Source organism: Aptenodytes patagonicus, chromosome 1 (genome assembly GCF_965638725.1).
Source record: "Aptenodytes patagonicus chromosome 1, bAptPat1.pri.cur, whole genome shotgun sequence".
Lineage (NCBI taxonomy): Eukaryota > Metazoa > Chordata > Aves > Sphenisciformes > Spheniscidae > Aptenodytes > Aptenodytes patagonicus.
This window is the reverse complement of record NC_134949.1, coordinates 95,500,498-95,515,545: the sequence shown is the minus strand read 5'-3', so window position 1 is coordinate 95,515,545 and position 15,048 is coordinate 95,500,498. Positions and strand designations below refer to the sequence as shown.

The following is a 15,048-nucleotide window of genomic DNA, read 5'->3' as shown; positions in this document are numbered from 1 at the left end:
CAATTAAATATTCATTTTTCATTTCCTGTCAGTATATGTATTCTCTTACTGATTTCTAAGACTAAATCTTGTTTTACTATACTGTTTAAAATGATTTAGCTAATCCTTATTCAAGGAGGTAAGGGGATGATTTTTTTTTCTGTAATCTGTCATCTGGATTTCTCAGTCGTGCCACTGCAGATGATGTGTGCCCGTGATGGGGAGAATTGTCTTTCTGGGGGTGCCAACGGACCCTTTCTAATTTAGTCAGAGCAATTTGGGAAATGAAGAGGGTACTGACACTGTTGTAGCTATTTTTGATGCAATGGTTATGTGGTGATCTTCCCCAAGGACAGATTACTTTTGTAACTAGCATTTTATCTCATTTACTAGCAATTTCTAAAGTATTGTCATGGTAAATAGCCAGCAACTGGTCTGAAGAACCATGTAAATAATAAAATTTGCATTCTTAGCCATTCCACGTGGCTGGTCTGGAGGTCCCCAAAAGAGCTTCATAGCTATTGCTTGGCCAGTTGGCTTTACACCTTGGGCTCCAGGGTATCTGAGCTATTACTAGGCTTCTCAACAGGAAAATTCACAGCTGTCCATTGCCTACAAAGAGGGAACTTAGAGAGGATTGTCCTGGTAGACATGAAAGAGATCCTCCTTTTGGGATTAGCGGTGCTGGTGACACACAACTGAATAATTTGGGATCTGTCCAGGAGGTAGTTGGAGCTGCTGCTTGACTACTGCTGCTGTGCACCACTGGCTTCCATACCTGCTTCTCCCACTGCTATGCGGCACCTTTACATCCCTTCCGATGGCCTCTCCTTGTCTCTCTATCCCTTTCCTTTTGTCAGGGAAGTGGTTGAGCTTGGAATCCTTTAAAATATTTAAAATGTTAATCCTTTTTTCTTAGTTAATCAGCCCCCCAGCCAGGCCTGTTTTATTTAAAAGATCTCATCTGTTCCTTTGGATACTGGTGGGCCGCATGGTAGGACCCACCTGAGCTTTGTGTTTCCTGCTGCCCTGCAGAGTGATACCATAGTGGTATGTTAAAACACTGTCATCACCACTTTTAGCACAGTTACTGTGATCAGCACAACTGTGGTGGCAAGAGGAGGCCTCTCAACTGAGCAAGGATGAACAGGGGCCTGGGAGCCAATTTTGCTGACAGCTGTTACATTTTACAGAAAATTAATTGACCTTGCACTGTGTGTACCTGATGGGACATGCAGGGGAGATGCAATGAGAAAAATTCGAAGTAGTGCATTGACATTAAGATTACTTAATATGATTCACTGAAGATTTAGGCCAGTTTTTAATGGCAAAGCTATGAGAATAATAAGGAAGTCTCAGACTTCAATTTTATTCTTTTCCCTGACCTCCTCTCTGCCCCTCTCCTCCCTTCCTCCCAAAGAAAAGGAATCTAAAATGGCAATTAAGAAAAAACTCGAGACGTGCCCAACACACTTGGCATTTTGCTCAGCATCAAATATTTTTCAATCTGCTGAATTTAAAGCTGGGAGCCCTGAGAAATGTTTTTCCCCCAGATTAATGAACACGGATCAGTACTGTTTAATCAACCAATAAATAAAAACATAGCCTGCAAAGCAGCCTGAAATTAGTCCATCATAGCACACCCAAATTGAATGAACTATGCCCCCCTACAGAGTAGTGACAAGCACATACTTTCCTGTAACGTATCTGAAACTAGAAAGAGAGCATAACAAATATAAAACCTATTTACACAGTGTATAGGGCTTTTTGTTAAAAATCAGAAAACAGAGGCTTTATTTAAAGTCTGGTTTCAGATATGAGGCAATTTTGGAACAGTCAGAGGAGAATGGAAGTCAGGGGGGGAAAAGGGGGGGGCAATAATAAATTACATACAAACTTTGTTTTCATGTAAGTAATTCTAGTTTAGTACTGATATGTAGCCCTGATGGGCGCATAAGGAAGAAAGCAGGGATTTCTGTTCAGACCCAGAGACTCTTCTGACCCGGAGTGTGTCTCCGACTGTGGGCAGTGCCAGATAACGTCAAATAAAAGTTGAGGGAGTCTCCCTTGTGGATGCATAAGGCAGGTTCCCTCCAAATTCCGTCACAGAGATTAGTTTAACAGTAAGAAATGAACTTGTCCTATACTGGCCTGTGTCATTGGAGGTCTTCTGAATACCAAATAGTTGCCTGATCTCACTTAGCTTCCAGATTAAAAAAAAAAAAAAAAAAAAAAAAAAAAAAATAGTGGAAGTTACGCCCTCGGTTATCTTTGGGTGTGTGCACAAAAGAATATTTTTCTATTCTGAGCTTTCTTTTTAATTACATGTTCATTTTTCCTATATTATGAAGAGTTATAAGCACCATGCCTCCTTTCTCTCTCAAAAAACCCCTTCTGTTCTTTTCATCCTCTCTTCGTGTGAGAAACTTCCCATAGCTGCCATCATTTCTGTGAGCTTCCTTTATCTTTATTTCAGTCATAGGCTGGCTCGAACCATAAGTCGCATTTTCCAAAGAATTTTAAGATTATTTTCTGTTCCTTTTCAGTTGTAACTTTTTCTTTATTTTTGGGCATTTGGAGGTGTTCTGCGTAGAAGAGTTTTACTTTTTCAGTCAGCCTTAGTCCTTATAAGAATTAATTATTTATGTTGTGGTCACTATAACTCCTTTATTAATCACTTCAGAGTAGAAAAGTGGCATGTGAAGGTCAAAAGTCTCAGTAACGGTGAATCAGCTTAGCAAACACAAATTTGTATGTACTAGCTGTTTTGTATGAACAAAATTGTGTTCAATTTTGAACACATGTTCAAAGCATGTGTCATTACCTCCTATATCATTAAGGTCTTGTCTGCCTTTAAAAATACTAGTATAAATAACCAAGCAAATGTGCATTCTTTGTGAATATATTAGTTAATAAAGGTGATGATTAAAGGGAACCTGTTAAATTATCTAAATATCTGTGTGCTTATTTATTTATGTGCATGTGTATAAACATGCAGATGTGTATGTATTAATATAGGTGTGTATATGTATATATTTAGTATACATATTGATGTACTTAGACATGTGTATATATCAATATTAAATTTGAAAGAAGTTAGAAACCATTGCACTGAATGATTTTAAGTAGTGGTCAATATCATAAATGAGAGTGTCTTACTTGTATATATGTGTGTGTGTGTTAAGCTTAAATGGCTCTTTCCATTTCACCATGATTCAAAATAAAATCGAATATAAATACTTAATGACTGGGAAGCCTGTTAGTATGTGCCATACCACTGATGTAATACCAAAGGAAAAAACATGAAGATCTGTGGAATTCACATTTATTTTTCTTTATCAAGAGCTTTACAAGACCGTTCAGACGTCTTTGACGACCTTGTGGTTGCGTAAGGTCCATATGTCGCAGGAAAGCAGATGCAGCAGATTGCTGCGCTGAACAACATCACCCCTTCAGCAGCGTATTCCATCAGCGCCTGCCTACCCGCTCATTTGCACCACAAGGGAGATGAAAGTCAACATTGTATTAATCAATTAGGTTCTGCATTTGCGCCAGCTTATTAGTAAGGAAGGATTTGTGCTCTCTGTGTTCTGGCAGAGAGGAGTCTCCTGGGCAGCTTGACACCTCAAAGCAGGGCAAGCAGTGCTGCTCTGATATAGATGTGTTTGAGATCTGTGAGCTGGGTGCTTCTGCATTTATTTGCATCGAGTTATGATTTATTTTGTGAATAAACCCGCTGACATCAAGGTAACTATTTGCAGAAGAAGGTACACTGTTTAATGTGAGCATGGTTGGCAGAGTCTGGCCTGTAGCACTTTGATGCCCACAACAAAACGCTCCTGTCATCTCAGGAGCTGACATGGTGTCACAAACAATCACAGCTCAAAACTAGCTGCTGTCTCAACTGGGACGTGAATGGCTGTTTCTGGAACAGATAAAAAGTCCTCCTGTTGTATGAAATAAAGATACTCGGGTACTGCAGAAAGATGCTCAAATTCGAACTGTTTTCACAGATGTTTATTGAGTCTGGGGCTGGACATTGGTTCCCTCTTCTCTCACTTCTTGCTGAAAGCAGAGAAGGACGTTGCATCCCGAAGTGCAGTCCAAAGCTCAGATGGGCAGTGAACAGGTGGTACATTGTCAGGCTATTTTAGATCATGGAAACCATTCGTCCAGTTTTAGATTGCTATTGCTAGCAGTGTGTCTTTTAGTTATGAGAAAGAGAAGAGGTTATTTAAAACTTAGATGACTCCTGTTTGCCTTTCAGAGCATGCCAAGTGGGATTTAAGAAGGAATGCTTGAAGATCACAGGCAGCTTCCCGTGAATCTATTTTATGCAATTCTCATTTACTTCCAGTGTGAAGTAAATATACTGAGAAAGAGCTGGCTCAGCAATTCAATTCAGTGAGGCATGCACAGATATACTCTGGAATGGGTGTTTGGGGCTCAAGCACGGTGAGCAAGAGGGACAAAGAGGCAATTAGTTATGATTTCTTTGATGTACTTCATTCCTATCATCGCTCCACAGCCTGCTTGGATGTAGTGCATCCAGGACCCCAGGTCTGTGGAGCTGGTGTGTGTAAAAGCTGGTCACTCTTCCAGTATCTCTGGAGTCAGAGCAGAAGAGACAAAAGTCAGCGATGGGTTCTCAAACACAGAAGCTGCCCTACCAAAATGCAGAACAAGATATTTGCCAGAGGAAGGGTGATACGGAGGGAAACAAGCCCATGGTAATGCACAGTGGTAACACTGAGTTACCAAGACACCTTTTAAACTTTCAGGAGTATGCTGGATGATTTTTCAGCTTCTTCTAATGAAGTATCGTATCTGAGATTCCAAAGTGGCCGGAGGATATAAGTGGTCGGTGACTTCAGAGAGGAATAGGCCAGGGAAGGAGCTGTTGGTGTGCAGGGGAAGGCATGTGGTGCAGGAGCACTCAGACATCCTCAGGAGAACAGAAAGGAGGAACCCAGTAGATTGACACAGATATTTGAGCTGTGATATAAGGAAGAAATTTGTTAGTCTCCCAAACCTTCAGCTTTCTCTCTTCCCCTGTTCACCTGCTGCCATGTGTTAGGCTGTACAGGACTAGATATATTTTTTTGTGCATTAATAATAAATGTATAATAAAGTAAACCCATATCACCATTGATGATTTTAAAAAAAAAAAAAAGTGGGCTTTGGAATAGTCTTTCCTTTTTACTTCTGGTGGCCAATAAACTTTCCCAGAAAACTTTTCACCTTCAGCCAATGTCTGGTGAACACTCTCGGGACGGTAGCAGTGATGTTCTAGCAAAAGTGGCAGTCATACTGGGAACGGCTGCTCATTCTTCTTGTTCATGATCCAAATGGCAGCAGAAGAGTCAATCAGACTCAGTTTGTCCCTCAGAAGAGAGGGAAAATAGCTTATGAGGGCAGCTCATGGAGATCAGTGCCATATATTTCCTAGTGTACAAGTAAGCCTGAGATTTAGACTTGTCACCTCCCTTGCTCATGTCCTTTGAGAGGAGATCCCGGAATGGCCAGCCACCTAGTGTCCTCTGAGGTTGACTTAGCACCAACTTAAGGGGCAGCTTAATGTTACAGCTAGCCTGTGGCAAAGGGCTGCCAGGCATGACATCCCTGCTCTTCCCCTGCCACGAGCCCCTCACCCTACATAGGATTTAGCACTCGTGTGGCCACAGTCCGTTCAGCTGTTGATTTGATGGCTGTGCCTGCGAAGGGAAGGAAGCAAATAGGCCAGCTTAGCTGCAATGTCCACTTAGTGCACATATTTGTGCATTTGCTCTAGAGCTGGAAAGCGTGAGCTTTTCTTGGTGGATTCCCATTTAAGAGTTCAGAATATGTCTTCATCCTGCGTTAAGATGCAAACAAGTACTGCCATTTCTTCCATGGCGTTCATTTTTGTCTGAATTAAGTTCATTAACATGTTTATCTAACCCCTTCACTTAGGAGTCTCTTAGTTGTACTGGACAGAAAACAAATTCTCTTCTCAGTTGCTGCTCTGTTTCTAAAGCTCTTGCGGTTTGCCAAGAATCTAATCTATATCAAGTAAGATTTCATGACAAATGACATCCAACCTTGCTCTGATTTTCTTCACTTACTAGCTTTCAACTTCCCAAACTTTTTTGAACTCTTAACAGCTGTCACAACCCAACTTTAGGATGCTGACTGTTACACAAGCTTTTCAAAGTGGGAAAAGGAGTGGAAGTTGCAAGATGGTAACCAGGCATAAATACGTACCCATTTTGTTACCCATTCTGTCGCATTAGGATTTTCAAAGCCACTGCCCTATTGCCGTATAATATATAATGTTGCATCTCTGGATAAATAAAGATTCCTTTTTCCCCTTCATATCCTTCTACTTACCGTTCACTTAAATTCTTTGACACATCTTTCACATATCCTTTCACTTACCTTTTTTCAATAGGTACCTGCTTCAACATGGAATTAGTAAAAACCACCCATAGTTGATTTTCTCACTCGCTCTCATGTTCTCTGGTCATCAATTTACTCTGCTCACAGCTGGTGATTGCATAGATCTAGTTATATTGTCCATACTTGGGGTGATGCTTAAGAAATCATACTGTTCCTCTTTATGCAAAATAAGTAACTTAATCTTGAAGCTGTCAATTTACAACTTCAGAATACAGGAGATTGCAACAATGACTAAGTACCTGTTGGGTGGAAATATTCCAGATACAGAAATTGAATTATTCAGTTCTAATTATTCAGTTCAATAGATGATAATGCCTCTGGCAATGATCAGGGAAGTAATTCAGTCCCCAGCAGAAACTTCTGTGTTCGAATACAACATCTTAAGCACTAGTATAGCACTATTAGAGGGAACTGTTGCTGTGGATATCTTTTTTCCCCAAAGTCTCTCTGTAGATAAGAGATGAAGAAGAGAATGAGTAGAAACATTTTAATTTAAATAGTTTTCTTTCAAAACAAACTTTTTTAGTCTTGTAGACATTCTGCTTAAACTTTAGGAATGGTGCCTTTGCCTAATTATTACTGAAGTAAGAGAGACAATTAAAATGTACTTGCAGAAAACGTCTGCATATATTTTTATATAATAGGATATTATGCCAATCTGGTAATTTTTCCTCTTGTAGGTAATTGGTGTCAGTAAGGCATTTTGGGCTTTTAGATGGAGGCTGGGGTGGTTTTTGTGTGCATTTTTGTGTGTGTTTGGTTTGATTTTTTTTTTCCTTCACCTGCAAGACTTGTTTTAGTAGGAGGAAATGACTTATTCTGAAAGAAGTGTCAGCAAACTTAGCAAGAAAGATGTATTTTTACAGTGATCCTATGGACTGTAGTGGCATTAGTGTTCAGTAGCAGTGCTATTGCTTGTTTTGGGGTCTAATGAGATAGATCTGTAATCATGTGTGGTGAATGCAGTGCTATGGATCCAAGATTATGTTTTACTTGTTCTGAAATAACGTAGAGAGATGTCATGCAACTTGAGATGTAGTTTATAAAAAACATCTTCTTTCATTGTTCACTGCTTAGCTTCATTCAAGGGAGGTTTTGGAAAGATTAAATATTTCTACCTGTGATGCTGCAGCTGGCACCAACTGCAGCATTCCAGAAAGAGAAAGAAATATATTGCCTGCCAGATGTAATACTGTGAAGAGGAAGGGAAACCCGGGACTTTTCTTAAAATAAATTTCAAATACTAGTGTTCTAAAATGATAAATTTTATTACAGCTGTACTTATTGCCAATCTTGAGATGGTATTATTGTGACAAGCTTTCTGCTGAAGATTCTATCCCTATTTTTGAATGCAAAGATAGGAGATGGATTGGAAAAAAAGTAACAAAAACCCTTCTTTTTTCTCATTAGATCCTTCAGATGATGAAGCTATTGAGAAAGCAAGTGATAACAGGACAGCAACACATCAAGATTCAGATTCCAAACCTGCTGTGACAAAGAAAAGAAAGCAGGTTTGTAAATTCAGCAGTTGTGTAGAGCACAGAGATGATAATGCGTAGGGAAGCATAGTCCCCTTTCATTCAGTTAAGGGACAGTTTTCTTCACTCTGTCTGATCTGTTCATGTAATAAGATTGTTTTATTAAATTATTTTGCCTTATTTGGAAGCGATCACATTCCAGTACATTTCAAGGACAACCTCACTCTTGTTTTGTGTGAGTTGAGATTGCCAGGCCTGTCTCCTACAAAGTGACTGTCTAGTGATAAAAGCCTGGCTGGTGCTACCGAGTGTCCTCCCCCCTCATCTTTTCCCTTTCTCTGCACACACAAGGTCTTGAAAGCTATATTTAAATGTTGTACAGCATCTCTACACAAGCATGTGCCCAGTGCAAGGTCCAAGTGAAGAATAATTTAGGTCTACATGGATTGATGTTTTCATAGCCTTGCACTAGTAAAAGCTTCCTTTAAAACCAGTAGGAACTGTGTTGTTCAGCATTACATGGAGTGTGCCAAGGAAAAGATGGCAAGGTCTTTTCAGACATCATCACCCCAACTTGAGCAAAAAAGAGTCATCTAGAGGTCGGCTGATTTTAAGAAGTCTCTTGTTTGAAGGTAAATTTCTTCTGCCTTCCTGATACTGTACAGGAGAATCAACTGAATGGCTGTTAAAGAGCTAAAATGACATTGGAAGCTATCTCTCCTTGAGGTTATGGATATTAAATTTGACCCCTAGGTGAATAGTAAATTCACTGTGTGATGCCTAGGCAGTTGCCCAAGTGAAAACCATTTGCAGGGATGTTCTTTTTTTGTAACAGAGAAGCGTAAACAACACAGTAGCAATTACAATGCTTTTGGGTGTCTTTCCAAGGAGACCAAAGGTGAAGTGAGCCAAATATCTGAACTGGTTCCACGTTTTGATTAGGAAAGAGAGAACCAAGCAATACAGGAGAAAGCTGTATTGCTTTTGTACATGCTCTGCCAAGGGGTCTGATGCTGAGGACTTCAACTCATTGAGGATGCCTATGGAACCACTTTTTATCACCATTATCTTCACTCAAGCATTTAGAACTAAGTTAAGACAGTTTGTTTGGAGGAGTTGCTTTGCTCTTTCTATGAGAACATTAGAAAGGATAACCAACACAGGTTATCCTGCCAAGGTGGACTGGGACTGCTCAGCTGTAGCAGAACACCTGCCACAGGTCTTCCTGTCATACAAAGAATATCAGTCTGCATTTTGGAATCAGGTAATTTGATGTTTAGCCATGAAACTCTGGGAGGCAATGCTTTATGGGAGCTCAAAGTCATGGATATGTTATTGCATGTCTTTTAGAGCAAAACACTTGCAAAATCAGATGTATTTACGGAAAGCTAGTAGTTTTGTAGTTCTGGTGCATATAACATAACCCATTTTACTCATCCCTGCCTTATTCACAGGCTGGAAGCTATTCTGCAGTGGACTTGGCACCTTAAAGCCAGTCAGGAGACAACCAAATAGAATTATGAACATTTATGTTTCTAGTCTGCAGGCTGTCCTCAGGCTTACAATGAAATGAATAATTTGCCTCCAATCTGAGTGGCGCATTGATGTGTTTACTTTGTCACAAACTCCAAAAGTCAGAGTATATGGCTGACCTAGAATGTGAACTTTCACACACATGCAAGAATGTTTTCACTCTACATTTGAATTTCCAGTAACTTGGCAACATGTAAAGAAAACAATTTGTTAGAAATATAATACAGGAAATATTTTATGTTCTGTCTATGATTAACAAACAAGGAATTTATGACTTTTTAGTTCATAAATCAATGGTCTCAGCACAAATTTCCTGTTTTCTGCATTTTAAGAACTTCCATGTAAAAATAGCATAAAAACACAGAGCACAAAGGAGCCATGTCAAAAACCAGTAGGTTGTCTGCTCTGTGTCTTGCGTAAGAAAAACATGCAAATGACCTTTTGTTAAGGGTGGCATGCGAAGAGCTATTGCATACGTAGGTAGGCAACTAACATTTGGATAAGGGTCAGAAGTTCAGTCTAGATCAGATGCCTAAATAATTAAGACTGCAGATCATCAAAGACCTGTAAGTTTACAGCCATTCACCACCATGAAGTTTCTCTTTTTCTTATGGCATTATTTTTAATGGCTGAATAAAGTGGACTTATTATTGCTGGGCTGATAGTATACTATGTCTAAATATATATATATATGCTGTTGTAAAGGAGATAATTTTGAGTCTTAACATGCTTCTCTGAGGAAGCAAGACTTTTGACTACAAGCCTGCTGTGTACTTCTGTTGCTGTTGAAAGAAAGGGTTACACATTGCCTTCAAAAAAGAAGCCATGGCATTTGGTGATACTTTTAAACATCTGAATGAAGGGTTACCTGTGACAAAATTTTGTTTCTCTTAGAGAAAATTTTTCAGCTCTGTGGCACAGTTTTATTCTTTTCTCATGCAGATACCAGCTGGGAGTGGTTTGCAGATTTATGTAAAACAGTTTGCAATGTATATGAAGGGAGAAATGGGCCCAAAGTGAATGAGTGGCATTTTTCAATATGCTGAAAGAGTGGTAGCACTTTCTAGGATAGGGAACCATCATATTCTACTGGAGGAAAGAGATTCAGATTGGCCCCTTTCTGGCTTTTTGATTGCTTGGTAGTATCCCTTGACTAAATCAATTCAAAGGCTTGTTCTCTGCATAAAATATGATGTTGAACATGGAATTTATTATTAAAACACCTGGCAAGTAGTCTTTGAGTATCTATGGACAGCTGGGATGCGTAAGGGTAGAGCAGGAACTGAAGGCAGAGGGTAGCTCTGTTTCAGTCTCAATGTCTGGGAATGCTAATGGTAGGGATAGGAATGAAGAAATGTATGGTGGTGTTTTAAAAGCACTTGAATCAGAGTCAGAACAGAGATTTTAAAAAAAGAAACCAACCAAAAATAAAACCAGAAAGCTTATGTTAACCCTGGAACAATTTTGTTAGCTGAAGTGAGTTTCTACTTGCGGTCATTCCCTTGACTTCTTGTGAAGAAGTCAATATATACCTGTTTATACCTGAGAAAATCACAGGGACAGATTTCTGTTGTTGAATCACAACTTCTCATGGGTGGATATTGATCCAGGCTGTGTTATATTCCAGCCCTAGTTGTCGAGTGCTTTGCTGGCTGTAGCCAGTTCCCAGCCAGATCTTCTCTGGTAGTTCCTAAGTATTATTTCAAATCTCAACCAGTTTCAGGGCCACTTCTATACAGTACTACTGCCTTTGCAAGTGCAATGGCAGTGGTTGCATCACGGCACAGAAAGCAGGAGCAAGCAATAGGTCATTTGTTTGTGTTGAGCATGGTGGTATCCTGTTTTTTATAGCTAAATTAGCCCGGGGAGTGGAGAGAAAAAGGGAAATGTAGGCATAATATGAATAAAATGCTTCTGATAAGGATATGAGAGTGGGCTTGGAAAGACACAAATGTGCTGGGCAGGGTCATGTACTACCAGTTGTCATGAAGTGTCCTCCTGTTAAGGGGGCGCAGTGCCAGGAGGGCTCAGAAAGGCTCAGATACTCTGAACTTCTGTTAGCTTTCCTTTGGCCCTCTTGGCCCTGTTGAAGCTGCCCTCACAAGGGAACAAAGGAGCAGCTTCTCTGGCTTTCGGCTGGGCTCCCTTTCCTGCTGATACTTTTCTTTCAGGCTTTCCCCAGGGAGCACTGCTAGATTTGCTGTTCCTGAGCTTTTAATGCTCCATGTGATGAGGCTTCTCCACGGTTTCTCACAGGAGCAGATTTTTCCAGCCAAATGCATCCTACTATCAAGGAGCTTTTTCCTGCAGCTCAGCCTATTTTCCCATTGCTCTTCATCAGGTCACTTATTAAGCTCTAAAGCCTGTCTATGTAGATTAATTTGCATTTCCATGAAGTGGAAGTCCCTAAGAAGGCAAAAGAGAAGAGAATTGCTATGCTCAAAACAAGGAAAGCCTGTGCCTCGCTTCCTCTGTTTTGGACAATTTTACATGGCTACAGACAAATCCTAACCCTGGCTTATGTGAACAGGGACTCTGGTACAAATGGACCAATTCAGCCTGCTCATTCAGGCACAAAAGAGGGTTAATAATAGCAACGCGTGTTGGATGAAGATTATTGTGAAATGCATCATGTATTTTTCCTGTGTGTATTTGACCCTGCCTGCTATGAGGAGACAAAGCAAGAATGGGGCAGAACAAATTCGAAATATGTTTGCCTAAATTTTGCATTACAAATGTAAAAGGAAATCCAGAGCATGATTGTTGCAATTATTCTCACCCAGTTCCATGGTATCTTTCACCATCTGGATGTTTACCTTAGACCCAGTTATTTTAGAGCATGATTGGCAAAGTTTAGAAAAACAATCACACGCAATAATAGAGATCAAAAATACGAAGTTTGTGAAAGGTTTTGTTAATGTTTTCCTCTTGATTTTTTTTTTAATGTATCAAAACCTGCTTTTCACCATTTTATGGAATTGTGACTACAACCTGTATTTTTCAATTTTCTGTTCTTTTATTCCCCTCTTGGTTACAACAACATAGATCTCAATTCCAAAATTATTCCGGATATATGTAAGTGTAAGAATGTGATCCCTTCTACAGGTGGGGAAGCTTGGTTTTGTTTGTTTTTCCCTAACCCATCATTATACTTTATGTATCCCCTCTTACCTCCCTTTGGTGACTTTTTTTTCCCCCAGGTGATCAGATATCTGATGTTGAATCTTTTTTTTTTTTTTTTTTTTTAAATATGTGCTTTGCAGCCTACAGAGTGTTTTCTAAGTCAACCTGAAGAAAAACAAGAGAGCACTGTAAAGGCAAAGAGGAGAAAGAAGGTATGAATGTCCTAGGGTGTGTTCGGGGACTGGGCAGTGGATGTATGTGCTATTACAAGATTCAGAATTGGGACAACCCTGTGACAGTGAGAAGTAATATGGTCATAACGTTGCAGCCTTTTTTAGAGAAGAATAGAAATTCCTACTTTTTTGACTTCACTCAAAATACTCATTCCCAACCTGAACTGTGGCATTACGTCTACACTCTGCTCAAGGGTTGTATATGTCTACACCCCACTTGCAAGTGTTGCACACCGGGAAAATGTAACTGTGTCAAAGAAAGGTGGAATTTCAGTTGATGCAGAATCTGCCCCATTTCAGCGGCGTGGTCAGGCTCCAGCTGCTGTGACGTCTTTAGAGCCAAGAGTTGTCCTTGTTCGCTCTTCTCCTCATAGCATAAGTATATAAATAAATACTCTGTATTTTCCCTCTGGCCATGCTCCATCCTCACCCTCAACAACAAACACACTCTACAGTCTAGATGGAAATTATATGGCACCAGGCAAGTTAATTGTCGTTCAGGACAGACTGTAAATACTTGGCTCCCTTGTGAGGCTGAGAGGTGGCCTTTTTATATTATGTCAGGCCTCTTAATCATCCAGGGAATGGGAAGAGGGAAGAGTGGGATTTAGCTTTAAATGCAGCTCTGGCAGAAGTGACTGCGGTACTTGTTCCACTGCTGCCAGAGCGAAAGCATCCCACAACAGAGATTGGTGAACCAGACCTAACAAAAAGACCCCATTCTCAGGCAAACAATAGGCGCTTAGTTACACCTTTGGTTTCAGTGGGGCTAGGCCACTAAGTTGACATACACAGCCTCTCAAAAAATCCATCAGGAAATATTTATCAGGTTGATCTATGGGTTCCAAACAAAGTGCTCTCTCCAAAAATAAGGAAAAGGGGGGGGAAAAAACCCTTGCTTTTAAGCATCTGGAATGAATTGGAAGAAAAATAATAAAATTTCCTGCATGAGGAACATTTCCCCACAGCTCTCCTTGAAGGAAGAGAGTTTGCTCAGGTGTCCTTGCTCTTGCTCTTACGGAATTTCTCTTTAGTATCAGGCTTCTCCCCTCCAGAGTGCCATAATTTTCTTGAAGGAATCAAGTGGCCCAACAAATGACCTAATAGTCCTGTGGAACGGCGCCTTACCCTGAATTACCAAGTAAATGAGCCTGATAGTTCTGTCTTGCTGTCTGCTAAATCAGAGGTTCCCAAATGTGGGTCACTTAAGAGGCAAGTTGTGGGGCTGGAGAAGAGCATTTGTGGTTGATAGGAAGAACAACGAAGAGGTTCAGTTGTGGGCCTCATGCAGAGGCCGCATGTGCTGCAGATGGCCTCTGGTCATTCTTTGGGAAGACAGTTGTTGCACGGCAGAAAAATACAACGGTGCCAAGCGAGAGTGAAACTTGGGAAGGAATGCTGCAGATTCAGGCACTGCAAAAACCTGCTAAACAGCCAGACGACCACTGGAAAGCCTTCCAGGGACTGCAGAGGGCTTTGCACCAGGCCAAAGGTAGACTGAGAGGAAGGCATAAGACTTCATCTCCGCATATCCCACTGTCAAAGATTCAGTTGGGGTCTTGCAAACACACAGCTGGTGTTTAGCAGAGGTGAAACAGGCAGTGGCCAAAGTGGCAAGTGGCTGTGAGAGGCAGCTGCCTACTTTGCCTTTGCTGTGGGGTAGAGTGGCTTCAGCAGCTACAGTGTGGCTCTTCCCTGTTCCGCCTTCTGACCCTTATGCTGCCATTACGGGAGTATTTGGGGTGTATTGGGCAAGAGAGAGATGGAGCAGTGGGGAATGGAAGAGAAGGAAGGAGTGGGTGCTGGGAGGGAGTGAGGGAAAGAGGGGTGGAAAAAGTTATGTCCCCTACGTTAAAATTCCTGCTATAGCTCTTTTCAAAATTTCTGTTGATCTTTGCTGCCCCAGACCTTAGTCTGCCAAAATTGCACTGAAGGTATTCACCACCCCTCCAAAGCTGCCAAAAATGCTTCCAGGCCCACCTCATCTCTCTGTGAAATCTCACTTTCCCTAGCAGATACGTACCCTGTTGTCCCGTCCTAACCACACTCTCCTGCTCCTTTTCACTTCAAGGCTTATGCTGCCATGCATCCTTATGACGGCAAGTTCAGTTTAGCTTACGCAGCTGAGAATCACTTCTCAGTGAGAACAAGAGAGGCTTCATATTCTTGCCGTTCTCTCCAGGCTGCCTCTATCCTTGAAAATCTGCTGTTTTCTTAAATGCTGGCAGATCATTCAGATAACGGGAACCCTGGGCTATTCTACC

The 15,048-nt window shown here is 40.8% G+C and overlaps 1 protein-coding gene across 7 annotated transcripts in view; it reads left to right on the top strand.

Annotated features, from left to right (window-relative positions):
* CMSS1 (cms1 ribosomal small subunit homolog) overlaps positions 1-15,048 on the top strand; it is a 250,424-nt gene that overhangs the window by 221,931 nt on the left and 13,445 nt on the right. For 5 of the 7 annotated variants that reach the window (XM_076349926.1, XM_076349910.1, XM_076349918.1 and 2 more), the window contains 2 exons: positions 7,828-7,928; positions 12,692-12,763. In XM_076349926.1, coding sequence (XP_076206041.1) covers positions 7,828-7,928; positions 12,692-12,763 — 173 coding nt within the window. The remainder of the gene's footprint in view (positions 1-7,827; positions 7,929-12,691; positions 12,764-15,048) is intronic. The other 2 variants (XM_076349942.1, XM_076349951.1) reach the window with 2 other exon arrangements.